Source organism: Ceratotherium simum, chromosome 2 (assembly GCF_057802395.1).
Source record: "Ceratotherium simum simum isolate JZ-2026a chromosome 2, ASM5780239v1, whole genome shotgun sequence".
NCBI classification, from domain to species: Eukaryota; Metazoa; Chordata; class Mammalia; order Perissodactyla; family Rhinocerotidae; genus Ceratotherium; species Ceratotherium simum.
In genome coordinates this window covers 28,681,521-28,706,838 of record NC_141901.1, presented here as the reverse complement: position 1 = coordinate 28,706,838, position 25,318 = coordinate 28,681,521, and the positions used below count along the sequence as shown (strand labels likewise).

The window sequence follows — 25,318 nt, the reverse complement described above, 5'->3', positions numbered from 1 at the left end:
GTCATGGTTTGCGAATACCTCTGGAACAGGTTGGCTGAGCGGTAAAGAATTGACTTTGGACCTTAGAGTGTATAGAACTGATACCCGTGCTCAGTCAGCTCTGGCCCGAGGTCCTAGAAATGCAGTGATGAGTGAGACATGGTCCTCAAGAAGGTGACAGTCTCGCAAGGATTATCAACAATAAAGAATTACAGTATGCAAAATGCTATGAAAGAAGTAAATTGGGGCAGCATGAGGACACTTAGCCCAGTGTTTTGATTGAGAGATGTCAAGAGGTTTGAGGAAGAAGTAGCATCTAGGATGAAACTGAAGGATGAGTGGGTGGGAGGAGTGGCAGGGTCTCTGGTCAAAGCTGGAGTAAAATGGTGCATGGAGGCCGAGAGTGCTAATGTCATTTAAGTAACTTGAGAGGCTTGACATGGAATGGAATATGGCTTGAGGATAGTGTGCAAGAGTGAGCAGCGTCCTGATAGTGACAGGTTTTAAGAGTCTGTTAGCCGTGTTAGGGAGGCTTAGACATTATCTTGAGGGCAGTGGGGAGCCATTGACAGGCATGTGACTTGGAAGAGGCTTGGTCACTGTATCACATCAATATTATTCTAGTTGCAGTGTGAGGAATTACTGAAGTAGAAATGACATTATTCTAAGGAGAAAAAATCCCTCCCTCCAAAAAAAAATTCCAGAAGTAAAAAATTTATCTAAAAGCCTAGCAATATAGTAGCTTTACTGTAGGGATATATTGGATAAACAGCTCAAACAGCTACCTCAGGGAGCTTTTGAGGGAATGCACGCTCCATAGATCAGCAAAGGAAGATTAAATTATGTAAAATAATGTCCAAGAAAGCAAAACTTTTTCATGTAAGGCTATTCAAAGTAGTTCATTTGTGATATTTAAATGGCATCTATTCATTTATAAAACGCTCATTTCACTATTATGAAATCATGTCTTCTATTTGGAAGTTCTGCAGTCCATATTTATTTTGATTCATGAAATCCACGATGCTCATTTCATCTTCGCCTCTTACCGTAGCATTTCATGAGCACCCACTGGGTACGGGGTGTAGTAGAAAAAGAACGCATGTGGTCCCTGACCTCTAGGAACTTGCCTTGTGAGAGGAGACTGAGCCCGAAGTGACAGGTGGTCATGAGTTTCTGTTTCCAACTATGGAAGTGTAATCCCAGCAGAGTGTTACATACTATAGAAGACTTAGAGGAGAGGTGACTTTTGGAATGAATTTAGAAAAAGTGGAGAAGGATGCATACCTATATATTTTCCAACTAAAACCATTGAAATTGTCTCTTCAATTTACTGTTGAATGAAAAGTCACCTTATTCCCCAACAAACCAAAAGCTGATAGAATGTTATTTAAAATAAAGCGAGAGACATCATCCATAAGTGTCACCATTTGGGTAAAAGCATGGGCCAGTCATGTAACGTCTTGACGAGTACTTTTCCATTTATTCTGTACTACCTACCTGCTGCCAGGCTGGTGAAAGAGGTAAAATGCTTTATTTTTATGTTCTTATCCTCTTCTTTCTAGATGCCTGTGGTGATCCACCAAGATTCAATTCTATGAAGCTGAAGGGTGTCGCTCAATCCTCTTTTAGGCCTGGGGACACAATAGAATATGAGTGCCGTCCAGGATACGTGCTCAAGAGACGTCCTCCTCCTACCTCTACTGTCTGTCAGTCTGATAACACATGGAAACCTCTCTGGGAGGCTTGTACAAGTAAGCAAACAAAACTTATTTTGTATTTTTTTTATCGCTTTAGAGATAGTCACACATTTTAGGGTGCATATTCCCCTACTGCAATGATGGTTTTCTCATGTGAATTTAGGTTTTAGAGAGCAATGTATATTTTCAGGCTTTGAAAAATCTTCAGAGAATCTTTTGCTTGGCAGTTGGTTACCTAGGTAGATCTGAATCTTAAGTTTGGCCTTAGAATAGTTAAAGAAAATAAATAATAGTCCCATGAGTTCAAAAGAAGAGTTTTGATTTGGATTCAAATCTGTTTTAAAATTCACATAAAAGAATGAATTTGAAAATTACCTTTTAGGAAAATCATGTCCACAGCCAGGAGAACCCATAAATGGCAAAGTAGAATATGTAAATGGAACTTTGGAGTTTGGTTCACAGATTCACTATGCTTGTAATGAGGGGTAAGTAAGTTGCTCCTTAGAGGAAATAAGGTAAATGTTATAAATTCCATTTTTGTTTCGCTTCTCTTCTTAAGCATTCCCATAAAGTTGATTTCATTTTGCTTACTATGTGACAAGTTCTACTTGTAGCGAGACAACTCTTGGGCATTTTATGGAGACTGAAAAGATGTGTAATTAATAGAAAGAAATTTAAATTGAAGGAAAGCAAAATTGTATAATACTGTATGTAATAATAAGCCTGTCACAAGCATTAAAAATGTAGTAACTATGATGACTTTATCCTTGACATCAAAGTGCACCCTATTTAAAATGGCCAACTGTCAGAGTTGAAGTGGGGTTTATGGAAATGGCAAGTAGCATTGCCATCCAAAGATATTCTTATATCACGATAGCTGTGGAAGGTGTCAGCAGACCAAAATAGACCTGGTTAGCCTGGACCATAATGTTCATCAAGATTTCTAAGTTGGCAAACCTTATCTTTGAGACTGCTGCAAAGGAGTAGAGCATCTCAAAAAGAGGTACTGAGCACCTAATTATAACCTTTGTTCTATGGGGCTCTTTTAATACTTATTTATAACCTTTGTTCTATGAGGGTCTTTTAATAGTATGTATTGGGAATACTGGGCATTTATGAAAAATGTGCATTTAGAGGGTAAATGTAATACACTATAGAAATGCAACTGATTTTTTTTGATCAACTTTGTATCCTGCTACTTTGCTGAATTGATTGATTAGTTCTAATTTTTTTGTGTTTGTGTGTGCCTGTAATCTTTAGAGTTTTCACCATATGAGAGCATATCATCTGCAAACAATGATCATTTTATTGCTTCCTTTCCAATTTGGTTGCCTTTTATTTTTTTTCTTTGCGAATTGCTCTGTCTAGAACTTCCAGAACCATGTTGAATAGAAATGGTAAAAGCAGGCATCCTTGCCTTGTTCCTGATCTTAGAGGAGAAGCTTTCAGCTTTTCACCGTTGAATATGATGTTTGCTGTGGATTTTTCATGTATGGCATTTATTATCTTGAGGTGGTTTACTTCTGTTCCTCATTTGTTGAGTATTTTTATCATGAAAACATATTGAATTTTGTCACATGCTTTTTTTGCAGCAATTGGGATGATCATATGTTTTTTTTCCCTCAATTCTGTTGATGTGGCATATTTCGTTGACTGATTCATATGTTGAACCATCTTTGCATTCCAGGAATAACTCCAATTTGGTCATGGTGTATAATCCTTTTAATGTGCTGCAAAGTTGTTTGTTAGGATTTTGTTGAGGATTTTTACATGAGTGTTCATTAGGGATATTGGTCTGTAGGTTTCTTTTCTTGTAGTGTCTTTGTCTGGCTTTGGTATCACGGTAATGCTGGTCTCATAGCATGAGTTTGGAAGAGTTTCCTCCTCTTCAAATTTTTGGAAAAATTCAATAAGGATTTGTATTAGTTTTTCTGGAAATGTTTGGTAGAATTCACCTGTGTAACCATGAGGTCCGGGGCTTTTCTTTTTTTGGAGATTTTTGATTACATTACATTCAATCTCCTTACTCGTTATGGGTCTATTCAGATTATCTATTTTTTCGTGATTTAGTCTTGGTAGGTTTTGTGTTTTTAGGAATTTGTCCATTTTATCTAGGTTATCTAATTTGTTGGCATAAAATTTTTCATAGTGCTCTCTTATAATATTTTTTTATGTCTGTAGAATCAGTAGTAATGTCCCTGCTTAATTTCTGATTTCAGTAATTTGAATTTTCTCTTTTTTCTTAGTCCATCTAGGTACAAGCTTGTCAATGTTTTTGATGTTTTTGATGAACCAACTTTTGGTTTCATTGATTTCCTCTGTTGCTTTTTTCTTCTCCATTTTGTTTATATCAGCTATAATCTTTATTATATACTTCCTTTTGCTAGCTTTGGATTTGTTCTTCTTTTTCTAGTTCCTTAAGTTGTAGAGTTAGGTTGCTGATTTCAAATCTGTCAATTTTTTTAATGTAACCATTTTTAGCTATACATTTCTCCCTTGGCACTGCTTTTGCTGTATGCCATAAGTTTTGGTATGTTATGTTTTCATTTTCATTTATCTCAAAGTATTTTCTAATTTCCCCTGTGATTTCTTCTTTTTTTTTCAACTCAGTGGTTGTTTAAAAGCATGTTGTTTAGTTTTCACAATTCTGTGAATTTTCCAGTTTTCTGTTTGATATTTGTTTCTGACTTCCTCCATTGTGCTTATAAAAGATATGTTGTACAATAACTGTCTTTTTAAATCTGTGAATTAATTTATATTAATTTGTTGCGTACATAATTATGTTATTTATCATATAATTAATTGTATTATTAATAACATTAATTTGTTTTATTCATTTTTGGCCTATCATATATGGTCTATCTTGGAAAATGTCCCATGTGCACTTGAGATGACTGTATATTCTTCTGTTGGGTAGACTGCTCTGTATATGTCTGTGACATCTAGTTGGTTTATTGTGTTGTTCAAGTCCTCTATTTCCTTTCTTATCTTCTGTGTAGTTGTTCTATTCATTATTGTGAATGGGGTATTGAAGTCTCCAACTATTATCATAGAAATGCCTATTACATAGAAATGTGTGTTTTCCCCTTCAATTCTGTCAGTTTTTGCTTCATATTTTTTGATAGGCTGTCATTAGGTTCAGAACTGTTTATAATTGTTATATCTTCTTGCAGTATTGAACCCTTGTTAATATATAATGTCCTTCTTTGTCTCTTGTAACCTTTTTTGTTTGAAGTCTATTTTGTCTGATATTAGTATAGCCACCTTTGCTTTCTCTTGGTTACTATTTCTGTGGAATAACTGTTTCCATCCTTTCACTTACAACATATTTACATCTTTGGATCTCAAGTGATCTCTTGTTGACTGCGTATAGTTGCATCATGTGCTTTTATCCATTCTGCCAAGCTCTGTCTTTGATTGGAGAGTTTAATCCATTCACATTTAATGTAATTACTGAAAGGAGGGACATACTTCTGTCATTGTGCTGTTTCATTTCAATATGCCTTCTGGCTTTTTTTGTTCCTCATTTCCTGTAATGCTGTTTTCTTTTGTGTTTAGTTGATAATTTTTTTTTTTGTGAGGAAGATCAGCCCTGAGCTAACATCCATGCTAATCCTCCTCTTTTTGCTGAGGAAGACTGGCTCTGAGCTAACATCTATTGCCAATCCTCCTCCTTTTTTTCCCCAAAGTCCCAGTAGATAGTTGCATGTCATAGCTGCACATCCTTCTAGTTGCTGTATGGGGGACGTGGACCGAGCATGGCCGGAGAAGCAGTGCGTCGGTGCTCGCCTGGGATCCGACCCCGGGCTGCCAGTAGCAGAGCACACAGACTTAACCGCTAAGCCATTGGGCCGGCCGTGTTTAGTTGATTTTTGTAGTGAAATGGTTAAATTCTTTGCTGATCTCTTTTTGTGTATATTCTTTGTCTATTTTCTTTGTGGTTACCAGGAGGATTCCATTTAACATCCTGTAGTTATAACACTCCAATTTGAATTTATACCAACGTAACTTCAATAAATTATAAAAACTGCTCTTCAACAGATCCATCCCCACCCCTTTTGGATTTTCATGTCATACTAGCCTCTACCCATATAATTTTAATACTAGCTTCTACACTAATAATTACTTTATTTACTTAGAAAGATTAGTCTCTTAAATCAGATAGAAAACAAAAATTGCAGTTACCAACCATTGTCACAGTAATACTAGCTTTCATAATTGCCCATATATTTACCATTAGGGAGAGCTTTATTTATCCAAATGGCGTTGAGTTACTGTAGAGTCCTTTCATTTCACCTTGCAGGACTCCCTTGAGCATTTCTTGCAGGGGAGGTCTAGTAGTCACGCTCCATGTGCTTTTGTTTATCTGGGAATGCCTGAGTTTCTCCTTCACTTTTGAGACACAGTTTTGCTGGATAGAGGATTTTTGGGTGACACTTTCTTTTTAGCACTTTGAGTCTATTGGCCAACTGTCTTACGGCTTCTGAGTTTCTCATGAGAAGTGTTCTGATAATCTTGTTCAAAATCCCTTGGACATGAGGATTCAGTTTTCTCTTGCAGCTTTCAAGATTCTCTCTTTGTCTTTGGCTTCTAAAAGTCTGGTTATTATGTGCCCTAGTGTGGGTCTCTTTGAGTTCATCTTACTTTGAGTTTGTTGAGCCTTTTGGATATTTATATTCATGTGTTTCATCAAACTTGGTAAGTTTTCAGCCATTATTTCTTCAGCTATTCTCTTTGCCCCTTTCTTTCTATTTTCTTCTTCGAGTCCCACAGTGTTGATGTTGATCTGCTTGTTGGTGTTTGCGCATCACTTAGGCTCCCTTCACTTTTCTTCAATCTTCTTTCTGTTCCTCAGGCTCAGTAATTTCCGTTCTCCTATCTTCAGGTTCAATGATTCTTCCTTCTGCCTGCTCAAATCTGCATTTAATTCCTGTAGTGAATTTTTCATTGCAGTAATTGTACTTTCCAACTCCAGAATTTACTTTTGGTTTCCTGTATGTTTTCTATCTCCTAATGGATATTTCCATTGTGTTCCCACATTGTTTTCTTGACTTTCTGCAGTTCTTCTGTTGTTTCTTTGAGCATCTTTAAGATAGTGTTTTCTCTCTTCTTTCAAATTTTATTGAGGCCCCAGGTCCTTGGGGCTCACACAGGAGGCCACCCTGCAGGCAAAGGAGGAGCCAGTGGAGAGCCCGTATTTGACCTTCTTTCTGTGGCACAGGTTGTTGGCGTGGCCATACTTCTTGCAACAGTTGACAGCTCAGGGGTATAGGCGAGCGTAATACTTGCAGATCATCCTGTAGCAGTAGTATTTCTGGGTGAGCTGGCACCAAGTACGCAGTGCACTCTTTCTGAATATTGTACCCTGTGAGAGTGCAACTATCCTCCAGCTGTTTGCCTGCAAAAATCAGACACTGTTGGGGGGTAGGAAGCCCTTATTGTCTTGGATTTTGGTTTTGACATTCTCAGTAGTGTAACTGGAGTCGACCTCAAGAGAGATGGTCTTGCCCATCAGGGTCTTCATAAAGATCTACATCTCTGTGTCTGCCGCTCAGCCCCTCACTGTAGAAAAAGAGCGTGGCAGTAGTGGAAACGACTGATTTGTGGCCAAGAACACCTGTGTAAGACAGTTATTTTAAAGTCTTTGTTTAGCAAATCTACCATGAGGTCTTCTTCAGGGGCCATTTCTGTTGATTTATTTTTCCTTTCAGTGGGCCATACTTACTGTTCCTTTGTATACCTTTTGATTTTTCATTGAACTGGACATTTGAATCTAATAATGCGGTACTCTAGAGAGATTATCCCCCTTTCCTAAGGCTTGATGTTGTATTGTTTCTTGGTTTTATTTTTTTATCGTTGTAGAGTGTCTCTGTGCTGAGGATCAGCCTGACATATAAACTGAAGGTCTTCTCAGGTCTTTTCTGAGCCTTTCCTTGGACCTGTATAGTCACTGTCTAATTTTCCCCTCATATGCATTTGCTTTTCAATGTTCTAGTTTGTAATGTCTGGCTCCTGAAGGGGGAAAAAGTGAAAAATGAAGTTGGCAGCAAAAGGCGCTGGATCTTTAAATCCCTTGAAGGTCACTTCAGCCAGCGTGGAGGGGCTTGCAAAGGTGTGCGTAGGTGTGACAGCAATGGCTTCCCACCCCTTTGTCAGCTTCTCTGTGATCGGAAGCAGCACTCAGTGTTAAGAGCACAGATCCCCGATAATTGGAGGACAGAGTCCTTTTTGCCCAGCTTGGCTCCTACAGGCTGCTTCTTAGCTGCTCCAGGGACACATGCACAGTTGCCTGTTGGGGGTGGCGGATGGGTAGTTGCCACTGTGGTAGGAGTTGATATTGAAGGACATTAAGGCTAATTACCTGTCTAAGTCTTCCTCGGGAAATTGCAAGCTATCAACAGACTCCGACTTCGTAAATAGTTACTTCAGGCCGATTCTACCAGTGCAGTTGTTGTCTAGGTGGGACACAGATTCCTGGTGCTTCCTACTTTGCCATCATCCCAGAATCCACTCCTAATATATTCTAATATAGAATCAACGAGTGAGACTTGAGGGAAGAGTCCACTGGAAGTGTGTACAGTCCGTTTTAGTTACTATTTTTTAATTTGATCAAGTAAAGATATTGAACATCCAGGTGATACTTATAGAGAGAGAGCCTGTTGGGCACTTTGAGGAATACCAAAAGGTTAAGACAGAGACTTTTCTCAAGAAGTTATAGCCTTCTTGAGAAACACAATATAACCAGAAAGATGTCAAAGCAAAACAAAAATGAGAAGTACCAAGTACATAGAATTACTCATGCTCATTACAATGCGAGTCCAGAAGGAGGAGAGAGTACTGTGAATTTAAACCATCAGAGATTTCCTCCAGTAGTATTCCTGAGCTATTCTTAGATATTCTGATCTAAAGGACATTAGTAAGAGCTAAAACTTAGCTGGCACTCACTGTGTGCCAGATGCTACCTCATCTAGTCCTCAGAACACCCCCTGAGGTTCGTTCTATAGCCCCTCTTCATAGATGAGGAACCTGAGCAAGAGAAACATTAAGGGACTTGGCCAAGCTCAAATAACAAGTCAGTCATGGAGCTGGGACTTGAATCCAGGGGGGGAAGGTTTTGGGCCTGTTCTCTCTCCTCATCTGTTGTCCTTACTGAGCAGATGGCGTGAGCAAGGACACAGAAATGAATGTGTGATGTGATTGCCAGAGATAGCAAAGAGTGTAGACGGACAGCTATGACACATTTATTTAGACATTTTTCCTCTTGGCCAATGTGTGTTCAAATGCAGAAACTCTTTAATTAAATTGCAGGTTTTATTAGCAGTTTCATTGTTTTACAAACTTTTTCTCAAACTATTGTCAGGCAGGAAAACAACCATATAAAACTTTTGTTCATTATTATTTGCATCTTGTTAACTAGTAAAGAACACGGTAAGTTTTTCTTTTTTCTTTTAGTTTTAACTTAGTTGGACCAAAAATTCTATATTGTGAACTTGGAGAAATTGCAAGTTGGAGTGACAATCCCCCATTATGTCTAGGTAAGTGTATTCTCTCTTTAGAATTTCGAGCAGCAGTTGTCACACTTTTTGGCCTCAGAACCCTTTTCCCCTTTGAAATTAACAAAGACCCCAACGAGGTTTCCTTTATGTCATTTATATCTTGACATTCATTATATTGGAATTAAAACTAGGATGTATTTTAAATAATTATTTGTTAATTCATTTTTAAGAACAGTAAGCTCAATACATGTTAACATATGCAACATATTTTTATGAAACATCAATTTTCCAAAACAAATATTGGTAATAGTGGCATTGTTTTACATTATCGCAAATCTCCTCAATATCTTTCTTAAAGGATGACATCTGGGTTCAGTCTGTTGCATTATCACACAGTTTGTAGCCTCTGGAAAATTTCACCATACACTCATAAGGATGAAAGTGAAAAAAGACAATACCTGGAGACAAATGAAAATGAAAATACTACATGCCAGGAGTTATGGGATACAGCAAAAGTGGTTCTGAGAGGGAAGTTTATAGCGATACAGGCCTATCTAAACAAACAAGAAAAATCTCAAATAAACAATCTAACAGTGCACCTAAAGGAACTGGAAAAAGAAGAGCAAACAAAGGCCAAAATCAGTAGAAGAAGGGAAAAAATAAAAATCAGAGCAGAAATAAATGAAATAGAGACGAAAAAATTAATAAAACCAAGAGCTGGTTCTTTGAAAAGATCAACAAAATTGACAAACCTTTAGCTAGACTCACCAAGAAAAAAAGAGAGAAGGCACAAATAAGTAAAATCAGAAATGAAAGAGGAGAGGTTACAACAGATACCTCAGAAATACAAAAGATTATAAGAGCATACTGTGAAAAGCTATGTGCCAACCAATCTGACAGTCTGGAAGAAATGGATAAATTCTTAGAAGCATACAACCTTCCAAAACTGGAACAAGAAGAATAGAGAATTTGAATAGACCAATCACCAGTAAGGAGATTGAAACAGTAATCAAAAACCTCCCCCAAAATAAAAGTCCAGGACCAGACGGCTTCCCTGGGGAATTCTACCAAACATTCACAGAAGACTTAATACCTATCCTTCTGAAACTCTTCCAAAAAATTGAGGAGGGGGGGAAGCTCCCTAACTCATTCTACGAAGCTGACATTACCCTGATACCAAAACCAGACAAGGACAACACAAAAAAAGAAAATTACAGGCCAATATCACTGATGAACATTGATGCAAAAATCCTCAACAAAATACTAGCAAATCACATACAACAATACGTTAAAAAGATAATACACCATGATCAAGTGGGATTTATTCCAGGTATGCAGGGATGGTTTAACATTCGTAAATCAATCAACGTAATACACCACATTAATAAAATGAAAAATAAAAATCACATGATCATCTCAATAGATGCAGAGAAAGCATTTGACAAGATCCAGCATCCATTTATGATAAAAACTCTGAATAAAATGGGTATAGAAGGAAAGTACCTCAACATAATAAAGACCATATATGAGAAACCCACAGCTAATATCATCCTCAATGGTGAAAAACTGAAAGCTATCCCTCTAAGAACAGGAACCAGACAAGGATGCCCACTGTCACCACTCCTATTTAACATAGTACTGGAAGTCCTAGCCAGAGCAATCAGGCAAGAGAAAGAAAGAAAAGGGATCCAAATTGGAAAGGAAGAAGTGAACCTGTCACTGTTCGCAGATGACATGATTTTATATATAGAAAACCCTAAAGAATCCACCAGAAAACTTTAGAAGTAATAAACGAATATGGTAAAGTTGCAGGATACAAAATCAACATACAAAAATCAGTTGCATTTCTGTACACTAACAACGAAGTAGCAGAAAGAGAAATTAAGAATACCATCCCATTTACAATTGCAACAAAAAGAATAAAATATCTAGGAATAAACTCAACCAAAGAGGTGAAAGATGTGTACACCAAAAACTATAAAACATTTCTGAAATAAATTGAAGAAGACACAAAGAAATCGAAAGATATTCCGTGCTGTGGATTGGAAGAATTAACATAGTTAAAATGTCCATACTTCCTAAAGCCATCTATAGATTCACTGCAATCCCTATCAAAGTTCCAACAACATTTTTCACAGAAATAGGACAAACAATCCTAAAATTTATATGGAACAACACAAGACCCCTAATAGCTAAAGGAATCCTGAGAAAAAAGAACGAAGCTGGAGGTATCACACTCCCTGATTTCAAAATATACTACAAAGCTATAGTAACCAAAACAGCATGGTACTGGCACAAAAACAGACACACAGATCAATGGAATAGAATCAAAGGCCCAGAAATAAACCCACACATCTATGGACAGCTAATCTTTGACAAAGGATCCAAGAACATACAATGGGGAAAAGAAAGTCTCTTCAACAAATGGTGTTGGGAAAACTAGATAGCCACATGCAAAAAAATGAAAGGAGACCCTTACCTTACACCATACACAAAAATTAACTCCAAATGGATTAAAGACTTGAATGTAAGACCTGAAACTGTGAAACTTCTAGAAGAAAACATAGGCAGTACGCTCTTCGACATCAGTCTTAGCAACATCTTTTCAAACACCGTGTCTGACCGGGCAAGAGAAACAATAGAAAAAATAAACAAATGGGACTACATCAAACTAAAAAGCTTCTGCACAGCAAAGGAAACCATCAACAAAACAAAAAGACAACCTAACAATTGAGAGAAGATATTTGCAAACCATACATCTGATAAGGGCTTAATCTCCAAAATATATAAAGAACTCGTGCATCTCAACAACAAAAAAAACTACCAACCCAATTAAAAAATGGGCAAAAGACCTGAACAGACATTTCTCCAAAGAAGATATACAGATGGCCAACAGACGCATGAAAAGATGTTCAAAATCACTATCAGGGAAATGCAAATCAAAACTACAATGAGATATCACCTCACGCCCGTCAGAATGGCTATAACTAACAAGACAGGAAACAACATGTGTTGGAGAGGATGTGGACAGAAGGGAACTCTCATACACTGCTGGTGGGAGTGCAAACTGGTGCAGCCACTATGGAAAACTGTATGGAGATTCCTCAAAAAATCAAGGTTAGAACTACCATATGATCCAGCTATTCCACTGTTGGGTATTTATCCAAAGAACTTGAAAACACCAGTTTGTAAAGGTACATACACCCCTGTGTTCATTGCAGCGTTATTCACAATAACCAAGACAGAAGCAACCTAAGTGCCCATCAAGGGACGAATGGATAAAGAAGATGTGGTATATATACACAATGGAATACTACTCAGCCATAAGAAACGATGAAATCCAGCCATTTGTGACAACATGGATGGACATTGAGGGTATAATGCAAAGTGAAATAAGTCAGAGGGAGAAGGTCAAATACCGTATGATTTCCTTCATTAAGTAGTAGATAATAACAACAATAAACAAGCACATAGGGTCAGAGATTGGCTTGGTGGTTGCCGGGGGGGAGGGAGGGTGGTGAAGGGGATGGTTCGGTACGTGTGTGGTGATGGGTTGTAGTTGGTGTTTTGGTGGTGAACATGATGTAATCTGTGCAGAAGTGGAGGTGTAGTGATGTACACCTGAAATTTTTACAATGTTGTAAACCAATGTTACTGCAATAAACAAAAAATTAAAAAAAGAAAATAAGAAAAAAAAATCACTACGTTTGGACTATATAATACAAGTACATTCTTCACTCATAAAGAGCTCAGACTTTTTTTATATTACTTCATTGTCATTTTAAAATACCCAAGATGCCTTCATTTGAATCTTAAATCTTATATTTGTGGAACACATGATATGCATATTTGATTTCTCTATCAGTAGTGTGTTTTTAAAAATACATATACACAGCAGTCTGACTTGGAAGTACTATGGGTAGAATACTTTTACAAGTCCAAAGTGTTTGTGTAGAAATGAATTCTCAAGAACCTAAAACAAAATAGCTTCCTGCTCCTCACTTTCCTTCTTTTTTTAAAACATCACTGCATCAGAATCTTTAAAGGTCCTTTTTGTTAAGTACTAATCAAACTCTGTCTAGCTACCGCTTAAAGGATCCTTTAAAGCTGAACAATTATCTGAGCGTTGTTCCGCCAGATTAAAGGCTCAGTAGCATCAGTAATCTGAGAGTCCATTTCTGTTGAGCTCCCAGGTGACGCTGCTGCTGGGCCTGGACATCACTTTAGGGATCCAGCGTGTAGACTGTTATTGATGTGCCATATTCTTGAAATGTGAAGAAACACCATCCAGTTTATTGGCAAATTTTTCTCCTGTTTGACATAATTGGATTTTTTAAAGACTCCTCATCTATATGTATGTTTTGTAAAAGAGTATGGGGTAATACTTAGCTTACTTTGCTTTTCCTTAAAAGAAGTCAGGATTTTTATTATATTCTTTGCACTGTTTAATGTCCATAATCTTCTCCCCAAATTGACTGTTGTTGCCTGAGAAGCTCCTTTACAAGACTATAAAATGTGTGCAGTTACTTCTCTATTTCTAGGGGTACTTCTGGAAGCAGGGTACCAGGCATAGATAATCCCAAATTCCTGTTATAACTTGGTGCAAAATGGATTTGATGTAAACTGTACTTACGATGATTTGGAAACACAGTTACCCCTCCACATCCTTCATAGCACAGTACAAAAATAGTATAAGTAGTCATTTTAAGATCATTAAACATATTTAAATTACTTGATGAAAAATGGTCACAAGGTTAAAGTATCCTGCTGTAGTTCTCTGATTCTTATTCTTCGGCCAAGAATAGAATAAGATCCCAGTTGGTCTCAAATGTGCCCCACATACATGCTCCGTCCCTTTCCTTTCTACTGTCCTTTCTTCACTGATCTTTCTACCCTACTTTCTAGTCTTGAGATCCACAGCCCTTCCCTGTCCTTTGCTACTGCTTGAGTCCTCTTTTGCATGTCATGACTGTGTGATTCCAAGAGACGGATGCCTTTAGTTTACATTAATGTTTTCACTTATTTGTAAAGATTTTTTTTCCATAAATGCATGATTTTCTTTACTCTGCTTAAAGCATCCCTGGATAACTGAGAATTCACTCATTTCTTTAGAGTTCTTAGCATAATTTATGTATTTTAATACCTGTGACTAAATAGGTTTTGTTTTTTTCCGTCAAGGTTATTTATTATGTGTTATACCTTAAACCTGTTTTTAATGTTATATGAATAATGACTAATTGAATAACTTTGTAATTTTTAAGCTGTCTGCTGAAATGAATGGTACAAAAGTTTTTTGGTTTATATATATAGTGGCCACTTCAAGTGGTGGTGAGTATAATGATAATGAGCAAAAAATTGAAGGATCCAGTTAACTTGAACATTGTTCTACTTCGTTCTCAAATTCTTGAGCATTCAACAAACTCTTCAAAAATTTTTAATAGAAAATTAATAAGTAACAAAGATTTTATAATTAGTTTCAATAGCACATTTACAAAATTCAGATCTGTCCCAGAAAAATGGGAGGTCACATACTATGTTTTACAGTGATCTTCCTCAGGTTCAAAACAAATGTGCCCGGGAAGAAACTGTACTCAATGCAAAAGTCCAGGTGCATCTCAAAATGTACAACTTGTCATAAAATTGATTTCCAAAACAATATCACATGGATTTAATATATGGCCTGTGTATTCCCTCAAAATAAGGTGCTAGAGACCAGGACCCCTTCTCACACAGTCTGTTTTCTGTGAGAGAGAGTTTACATTATTCACTTCAGGCTAAATGGTTTCAGAGGTAAACAGATTGCACAGAAATTCAGAATTGGTTTATCTGCTGTATAATCTATAAGATTTCCAAGCTTCTTGCACAAACTTCCTGTTTCAAATTCCTAAGTGAGAATCAGAGAAGTCTTAATTTATGAACCTAATGATCAGCTTTACCTCCATTCTCCTCTGTCGTTGATTTGACCCCACATATTATGCCACTCTCGCTGCCTTTGGGTTTGATGTCACTTTTATATTCAGCCCTTTTCCCTTCCTCCCTTCAGCACTTACCTAACTGGTGAGAGCCACAGAGAAGTACAATTTATTTCCCTCTGAGAAGAAGAGATAGAGAAAGGTTTGCTTTTATTATTAAAATGTATCTGCTTCCTGTTGTGTTTCTTTTCAGAGATGTCGTTTCTTTGGAAAATATTCAGTGAACATTGAGAAAGCAATGACCTGAGCTAAGATATGTGGGCTGGAAACATCAGAGGACACTCAGAGTCCTGTTGCCTTTGCTCAGTGATTGGTGTTTTCTTCTACCATTCCCGTTCTAAACATAACATTCCTAATGGCTTTTGCTTTGACGTACACTCCAGTAGAGTAATGTCTCCCTCGTCATTTTATCAAACTATGTAGCTTCCACTAACTTCTAGCAGCTGTGATTGGAAAGTGAGGAAATTTTTTAGCCCAATGGGAAATAATCACAGAATCTGTTCATTCTAAGTACAAGGAGGAAAAAATGTCCTTTTACAGAAACCAAAATACATTTTACTTAATTTCGTAAATGTATTCAATGTCAACTTGTAAATAATTCTGTAAAGGCATTTATCTGTTTCCCTTGACCAGAATATTTTTAGCATATGAAAGAGAAACAAACAAAAAAAACCCTCAGATTTTGAAAAATTATGAATTACACTGCCTTAAACCCTTTGACCCCATCCACCCTCTGTCTTTGAATGAAATAAATTTGAAATGTTCCTCTATTTTTGCCAAAAAGTGTGTCTACGCAGCTGGGAAGAGAGAGAGATGTGTATCCCATCACTTACAATGTGAGGCGCTACTCTAGGTTACAATCAAGAGTTTGGGGTGATGTCCGCAACATGGCAGAGTTAGCTGTTCCATTTATCTCCCCTTCTGCACTACAACTAAGTGGAAATTCATTGACCAATGGAGGATACCCACACAGTGCAACAGAATGCCTGAGAGACCCACGCAGCTATACAACTGATGCTGGATGCACTGTGCCTCAGGGATGTAGTGGAGATAGGTGAGCCCTCTCCAACCCTTCCCTGGCAGCCCTGTGTATGCATGTGAATGCTTTCCCAGCCGGGAGCACCCATAGTGCTGTTGTGGTCCTGCAAGTGGGAACTTGCCTTGGCGTGACTGTAAGAAGAGGTGGAGGCAGCCCTGAGCTCACATGCAAACACTTTCCCGGCTGCCAGGAGAGCCCCCTGTGCCACTGTGGTCCCAACAAGTGGCAGGCTCCGACCCCATGAAGAAGACCCACCCACCAAGCAGAGCATCCAGCGCAACCTTAAGAAGAGGCAGCAGCAGGTCTAAGCATACCTGCGAATGCTTTCTCAGCTGGCAGGAGTGCCCATAAAACTGCTGTGGCCCCACAAGTGGAAACGTGCCTCAGTGCAACTGTAAGAAGATGTAGCAGCAGCACTGAGCTCATGTACAAATGCTTTTCTGGCCAGTGGGACTGCCCACCGTATCCCCACCACTTCCAGCAAATGCAGTGGGATCAGAAACACAACTCCTGCTTCCCCCCAGCGGTAAGAAGTAAAATCTGTAAACTGATAGTAGCACAAATATACCAGCAAAGAATTAGTTCATCAAACACCATAAGAAACTACAGCAACAATTCAGAGCAAGAGGAAAATGACAAGTCCCCAGAATCCAACCCTGAAGTCACAGAAATTTACAATCTAAATTAAAGAGAATTCAAAATAGCTGTCATAAAGAAACGCAGTGAGTTACAAGAAAACTCAGACACTTTAATGAGCTCAGGAATAAAATTAATGAGAAGAAGGAATACTTCTCCAAAGAGATTGAAACTCTAAACAAAAAAAGAAAAACCAGAAATTCTGGATATGAGGAACACTATTAATGAGAAAAAAAATAATCTAGAATCCTTAAAAATTACAGCTCACATTATGCAGGAAAGAATTAGTTATTTAGAGGATAGGAATATAGAAATGCTTCAGGTGGAGGAGAGAGAACTAAGATTTTTAGAAAATGAAGGAATTCTTCAAAAAATACCCCACTCACCTAGGAAAAACAACATAAGGATTATAGGTATTCCAGAGGGAGAAAGGAGCAGACAGCTTGTTCAAAGAAATAATAGCTGAGTACTTCCCAAACCTGGGAAGGAACCGGACTTACAAATACATGAAGCCAATAGCACTCCTAATTACATCAATGCTGAAAGACCTTCCCCAAGGCGTATAATAGTAAAACTGTCAAAAGGCAATGACAAAGAAAAAATATTAAGGGCAGCAAGGCAGAAGAAAATAACCTACAAGGGAACCCCTATCAGGCTTTCAGCAGATTTCTTGGCAGAAATCTTACAGGCTAGGAGAGAATGGAATGATAAATTCCAAATACTGAAAGGCAAAAACTTTCAGCCAAGAATACTCTATCCAGTGAAACTATCCTTCAGATACGAAAGAGAAATAAAAGCTTTCCCAGATAAACAAAAGTTGAGGGAGTTCATCACCACTAGACCTCCCCTACAAGAAATGATCAAGGATACCCTCATACCTGAAACAAAAAGGCAAAGGTCTATAAAGCTTTGAGCAAGGAAATAAATAGACAAACAAAATCAGAAAACTGCACCTCTCTTTCAGAACAGGGTAGCAAATACTTAATGATAACTTAAAAGATAAAGGGAAGGAAAGCCTCAAAAGTAACTATAAACACTTTAACTTAGTCACAAACTCACAGTACAAAAGAGAATAATTTGTGACAACAATAACTCAGAGGGGGAAGAGGAGAGGAATGGAACATGCTTAGGCTAATGGAGATAAGAGGCTGTCAGAAAGTGGACTATCGCATCTACGAGATCTTTGATACAAACCTCACAGTAACCACTAAACAGAAAATCAGAGCAGAGCCACAATACATAAAAAGAAGAGAAAACTGAGAAAACCGCCACAGAATACCACCAAAATGAAATGGCATCAGAAATATAAAGGAAGAGATACAATGGAAATATAGAACAACAGGAAAACAAGACATAAAATGGCAGTTCTAAGCCTTCATATATCGATAATCACTCTAAATATAAATGGATTGAATGCTCCATTCAAAAGACACGAAGTAGCTGGATGGATTAAAAAACAAGACCCAACAATATGCTGCCTCCAGGAAACACATCTCAGTTCTAAAGACAAACATAGGCTCAGAGTGAAGGGATGGAAGACAATACTCCAAGCAAATAGCCAACAAAAGAAAGCAGGTGTTGCCATACTTATATCAGACAAAGTAGACTTCAAGATAAAGATAATGAGAGACAAACAGGGGCACTATATAATGATAAAACGGACTTTCTACCAACAGGACATAACACTTATGAATATATATGCACCTAGTGCAGGAGCACCAAAGCATATACAGCAACTGTTAACAGACCTAAAGGGAGACATTAACAGCAACACAATAATAAAAAGAGACCTCAAAATCCCACTTACATCATTGACTAGATTGCCCAGACAGAAAGTCAACAAGGAAATAGTGGATTTAAATGAAGCACTTGATCAGATGGACTTAATAGATATATAGAGAGCATTCCATCCAAAAACAGCAGAATACACATTCTTGTCAAGTGCACATGGACCATTCTCAAAGATAGACCATGTGTTGGGAAACAAGGCAAGCCTCAATAAATTTAAGAAGATTGAAATCATACCAAGCATCTTTTCCAACCACAATGCTATAAAACTAGAAATCAACTACAAAAAAAAAGCTACGAGAGTCACAATATGTGGAGACTAAACAACATGATACTGAACAACCATTGGATCAATGAAGAAATCAAAGGAGAAATTAAAAAAAAACCTGAAGACAAATGAAAATGAAAATACAACATACCAACTCTCATGGAAATTTATAGGAATACAGGTGCACCTCAACAAACAAGAAAAATCTCAAATAAGTAATCTTAAACTATACCTAACAGAACTAGAAAAAGGACAAACAAAGCCTAAAGTCAGCAGAAGGAGGGAAATGATAAAAATTAGAGCAGAAATTAATGAAATAGAAACTAAAAAACAGTAGAAAGGATCAATGAAACTAAGGTTGTTCTTTGAGAAAATAAACAAAATTGACAAACGCTTAGCCAGTCCCAAAAGAACAACAGAAGGCTCAAATAAATAAAATTAGAAATGAAAGAGGAATAATTACAATGGATACCACAGAAATACAAAGTATCATAAGAGAATACTATGAAAAACTATATGCCCACAAATTAGGTAACCTGGAAGAAATGGATAAATTCTTAGACTCATACACTCTCCTAAAACTGAATCAAGAAGAAATAGAGAATCTGACTAGACCAATCACAAGTAAAGAGATTGATAACCACCAATCCAGTCTCTGTCCCTGTGTGTTTGTTTATTGTTGTTATTATCTACTACTTAATGAAGGCAATCATACTGTATTTGACCTTCTCCCTCTGACTTATTTCACTTTGCATTATACCCTCAATGTCCATCCATGTTGTCACAAATGGCTGGATTTATCGTTTCTTATGGCTGAGTAGTATTCCATTGTGTATATATACCACATCTTCTTTATCCATTAGTCACTTGATGGGCACTTAGGTTGCTTCCAAGTCTTGGCTATTGTGAATAACACAGTAGGGAATGGGGGAGGGTGGAGGGTGAAAGGGATAATTCGGTACTTGTGTGTGGTGATGGGTTGTAATTAGTATTTTGGTGTTGAACATGATGTAATCTATGCAGAAATAGAAGTATAATGATGTACACCTGAAATTTTTACAATGTTATAAACCAATGTTACTGCAATAAACAAAAAATTTAAAAAAAAAAGGAAAATGTTATCTATTCACTCTTATATCTCCAAAATTGACTGCCTGTAGTAGACAATAAATCATCAATAAACGATTTTTGTAATCAAAAAAAAAAAAAGTAAAGAGATTGAAACAGTAATCAAAAACCTCCCAAAAAATAAAAGTCCACGACCAGATGGCTTTTCTGAAGAATTCTACCAAACGTTCAAAGATCTAATACCTATCCTTCTCAAATTGTTCCATAAAATCGAAGAAGACAGAATGCTTCCTAAGTCATTCTATGAGGCCAACATTACCCTGATACCAAAATCAGGCAAGGACAGCACAAAGAAGGAAAAATCACAGGCCAATGTCACTGATGAACATAGATGCAAAAATCCTCAACAAAATATTGGCAAACCAAACACAGCAATACATTAAAAGGATCATACACCATGATCAAATGGGATTTATACCAGGGACACAGGGATGGTTCAACATTTGCAAATCAATCAATGTGATACACCATATTAACAAAATAAGGAATAAAAACCACATGACATCTCAATAGATGCAGAGAAAGTATTTTACAAGATCCAACATCACATTTATGATAAAAACTCTGAATAAAATGGGTATAGAAGGAAAGGACTTCAACATAATAAAGGGCATATATGACCAACCCACAGCCAACATCATACTTAATGGTGAAAAACTGAAAGCCATCCCTCTGAGAACAGGAACAAGATAAGGATGCCCACTGTCACCACTCCTATTCAAAATATTAATAGAGATTTTGGCCAGAGCAATTAGGCAAGAAAAACAAATAAAAGGATTGAGCCGGCCCAGTGGTGTAGTAGTTAAGTTCGTGTGCTCTGCTTCGGTGGCCTGGGGTTCGCAGGTTTGGATCCCAGGTGCGGGCCAACACACTGCTCATCAAGCCATGCTGTGGTGGTGTCCCACATACAAAATAGAGTAAGATGGACACAGATGGATTGGAAGAATAAGCATAGTTAAAATGTCCATATTACCTAAAGCAATCTACAGATTCAATGCAATCCCAATCAGAACCCCAATGACATTCTTCATGGAAATAGAACAAAGAATACTAAAACCTATAGGGAACAATAAAAGACCTTGAATAGCCAAAGCAATCCTGAGAAAAAGAACAATGCTGGAGGCATCAGAATCCCTGACTTCAAAATATACTACAAAACTATAGTAATCAAAACAGCATGGTACAGGCACAAAAACAGACACACAAATCAATGGAACAGAATTGATAGCACAGAAATAAAACCACACATCTGTGGACAGTTAATCTTTGACAAAGGAGCCAAGAAGATACAAGGGAGAAAGGAAAGTCTCTTCAATAAATGGTGTTGGGAAAACTGAACAGCCATTTGCAAAAGAATGAAAGTAGACCATTACCTTGCACAATACACAAAAATTAACTCAAAATGGATAAAAGACTTGAATGTAGGACCTGAAACCATAAAACACCTAAAAGAAAATATAGGCAGTACACTCTTTGACTTTAGTCTTAGTAGCATCTTTTCAAATACCATGTCTACTCAGGCAAGGAAAACAAAAGAAAAAATTAACAGATGGGACTACATCAGACTGAAAAACTTCTGTAAGACAAAGGAAGCCATGAACAAAACGAAAAGACAATCCACCTACTAGGAGAAAATATTTGCAAAACATATAACCAAGAAGAGGTTAATTTCCAAAATATATAAAGAACTCATAAAACTCAACAACCCAATCAAAATATGAGCAGAGGATATGAACAGATATTTTTCCAAAGAAGATATACAGATGGCCAACAGACACATGAAGAGATATTCATCATCTCTAATTATTAGGGAAATACAAATTAAAACTACAATGATATCATTGTAGATATCATCTTATGCCTGTCAGAATGGCTATAATTACCAATATACAAAAAATAATAAATATTGGAGAGGATGTGGACAAAAGGGAACCCTCACACACCGCTGATGGGAATGCAAACTGGTGCAGCCACTGTGGAAAACAGTCTGGAGATTTCACAAAAAATAGAAATACCATATGATCCAGCTGTCCCACTACTGGGTATTTATCCAATGAACTTGAAATCAATAATCCAAAGAGGTTTATGCACCCCTATTTTCATTGCAGCATTATTCACAATAGCCAAGATGTGGAAGCAACCCAAGTGCCCTTCTACAGATGAATGGATAAATAAGATTTGGTATATATATACAGTGGAATACAATTCAGCCATAAAAAAAGACAAAATCGTCCCATTTGCAACAACATGGATGGACCTTAAGTGTATGATGTTAAGTGAAATAAACCAGACAGAGATAAATACTGCATGATTTCACTCATGTGTGGAAGATAAACAATCACATGGATAAAGAGAACAGACTAGTGGTTACCAGAGGGGAAGAGGGCTGGGAGTGGGCAAAAGGGGTAAAGAGGCACGTATGTATGCTGATGGATGAAAATGAGTCTATGGGTGGTGAGCACAATGCAGTCTATACAGAAATTGATAAATAATAATGTACACCTGAAATTACACAATGTTATAAACCATTATGATATCAACAAAATAATTGAAAATAAAATAAAATAAATATAAAAAATAAAGAAAAAGAGTTTGGGGAGAGATTCTGCAAAGGGCAACAGGAAGGGCAGTTTCTTGGTAAAGCCGAGTGGTGTCTGTGAGCACAGGGGAAAGGGAGAGACAGAACATACCAGCTAGAAGGGCAGTCTGGGCCCACCCAGCTCTGTGTGTCTTCCTGGGCTCCTAGCATTCCTTTGAGGCTAAAGCCACCCAGGAAAGTAGTTTTCACACTGTCGTGAGCTTCAAGGTGTCTATCAACATTTGAAGTTAATTAAATGAACGCTGAAGTTAATAGAAAATGTCTGTACTTAGTGGTTCAGTTTCCAATTTTTATCATCTTCAAATAGCTTCATTGTTACATCAAATAAATACTTCTTTAAATTTATACTAATGCTTATTTATCTTTCTCATATATTGAATTTCTATTTAAAATTCTATTTAAAGAAAAGGATTCCACTACTACAGAACAAAAAATATATTGACTTCAAAAAATAGAAAAATATAGTGATCTTGGAGAAATACTGACAGGCCTAGTAATTAAGTCACTCACAACAACTGTCCTTAAAAATTGCGGTCTTACTGTGCCAGTGATGGTTCATAATGATGGGCTCCCCCACAAGAGAAATAGTCAAGTATCCGAAATTAACATGGTTAGCTGTTACATTGGTAGGCATCCCTGAAGTGTTTGCATGTGGCAAGCATAACTGACTCGCCCAAATTTAGTTTTAGTCTCTCAGAGTCAATTCACTAATAAGGTAGGGACTAGAACTACATTTTCCAATTCAATAGGCAATAGCAGTGTGTAGCTACTGAGGACTTCAGAAGTGGCTAGTCCAAGGGAAGATGTGCTGGAGGTGTGAAATACACGCCAGATTTCAAAGACTTAGCACGAAAAATATAAAATAAATGGCAAAATGTTAATATTTTGACTACATTGGGCTAAGTAAAGTATATTAAAATTAATTTTCCCGTTTCTTTTACTTTTTTAAATGTGACTTCTAGAAAATTTAAAATTACCTATGTGATTTGCATTACATTTCTTTGGACAGATCTGAACTAGAATAATAGATTTTAGAAAGGTATCTATTGTGACAATGAAAGTGTGATGGAAACTTCAGTTATTTAGGAGAATCTCTTACTGGAACACAGGATTTCCTTGACAGTGAGGGGTAAATGAGGCATTATTGAACTTGAACACTGGGAATCATTACTTTTTTAAAAATTTCATCCCAGCCCCAGATTTAAAATTGTGATTTTAGGAAAATATGTGTTTCTCTCCAGTCTTTCCAATTGGCCCTAAATTATAAAGAGGAAATATTTACTAGTACTTTATATGTGACTACTCTATTTCTTGCTTTGCAGAGATTCAAAAATATAATACAGGGGTAGAAGAAATGTTTCTGGAGTGAGATGAGTTGAATATTTGATAGTAAAAGAATCATTTTTTCTTAGTTCACAGACTCTTAATATTATAAATACAGGGTTTTTTTAGTTGTCCATTTTCTAAATGGGCTTCTGGTGAATTTCTCTATTTAATTATGTTTATCTCTGATGCTATCTTTTTACCTTGCCTTGTAGGGAAATAGAGGAGAGTGCTGCAAACACAGTTCAGCAGCAGAAATCAACCACTCCAGCAGAGCAGACGCACTAAATGGTTTCCACAAACCACTGCATCAGTTTATCTTTTGATTCTGTTAAAGTGTTAAGATCTACAGTGAATTTGTGTAACTACTACGGAAAACAATATGGAGGCTCCTCAAAAGATGAAAAATAGAACTATCATATGATCCAGCCATTCTACTTCCAGATATTATCCAAAGGAAACTAAATCACTGTGTGGAAGAGATTTCTGCACCTCCCTGTTTATTGCAGCATTAATTACAATAACCAAGACATGCAAACAACCTAAGTGTCCATTGATGGATGAATAGATAATGTGGTATATATATACAATGGAATACTATTCAGCTATACAAAGGAAGGAAATTCTGCTATTTCTGACAATATAGATGGACTTAACACAATCCCTGGTAGTATTAAGATGGGGAAATGATTTTTTTTAATGAAATATCTGAATTTGGAGAAATATAACTCAAAATGAAGTTACATTTCGTTTGTATGGAAAGTAATTTGAAATATATTTTGTTCAAAAATTAATGCCAACTCCTAAGATTCGTTCTTTCAACAAGTGTAAAATTGGATTTGTGTATTGTTTATTGTCAAAAGTCTTTACAGATATGTCTATACTGCTTCAGACCTTAAAATTTAAAAACATGAACACTGAAAATTGGAATTTTGAACGTTTGACTTCCTTAATGAAGAATACTATTGGAAAATACTCTTGAAGTTAATAGGGTAAAATTCTATTTTTTAAAAAATTATTTGTAACTTCTTGGTGATGTAAAGAAGCTGTAACGTTTATGGATGGCGTTTGTTCTTCACTTTTTTTAACATCAATAAACCAGTCTAAGGAATCAGTAAGGATTCAGAATCAGTTGCTGTTTCTGTGAAAGTTAGAGAGCTCTAACCCCCATAACAAGACGCCAGCCCGTGGTACAGCGTGAGCACTGTGGCCTTGTGCTTTTCTTAAAGAGAACTCCATCTTTAAGAGAATTAGAATCCACTCTAAATTCTGGCTGTAGGTGGTTTTCCGTCCCTACTTGAATAAAGAGGTGTCTTACTTCAAATATGTCATCTAAAAGTAGGCAGATTTGTGGGGAATAAATCCATCCACTTGTATCAGAACCTTAGTCTTT

The 25,318-nt window shown here is 36.9% G+C and overlaps 1 protein-coding gene and 1 pseudogene across 2 annotated transcripts in view; one reads left to right on the top strand and one right to left on the bottom strand.

Annotated features, from left to right (window-relative positions):
- The window catches only part of LOC147917784 (membrane cofactor protein-like), a 35,482-nt gene extending 10,429 nt beyond the window's left edge, over positions 1-25,053 (top strand). Inside the window, exons 2-5 of one of the 2 annotated variants that reach the window (XM_087439788.1) lie at positions 1,542-1,730; positions 2,059-2,161; positions 9,129-9,211; positions 24,141-25,053. In XM_087439788.1, coding sequence (XP_087295914.1) covers positions 1,542-1,730; positions 2,059-2,161; positions 9,129-9,211; positions 24,141-24,148 — 383 coding nt within the window. In that variant the 3' untranslated portion in view covers positions 24,149-25,053. The remainder of the gene's footprint in view (positions 1-1,541; positions 1,731-2,058; positions 2,162-9,128; positions 9,212-24,140) is intronic. The other variant, XM_087439794.1, reaches the window with a different exon arrangement.
- LOC147917785 (ubiquitin-ribosomal protein eL40 fusion protein pseudogene) lies at positions 6,796-7,212 on the bottom strand (annotated as a pseudogene).
- Positions 25,054-25,318: the final 265 nt, after the last annotated feature.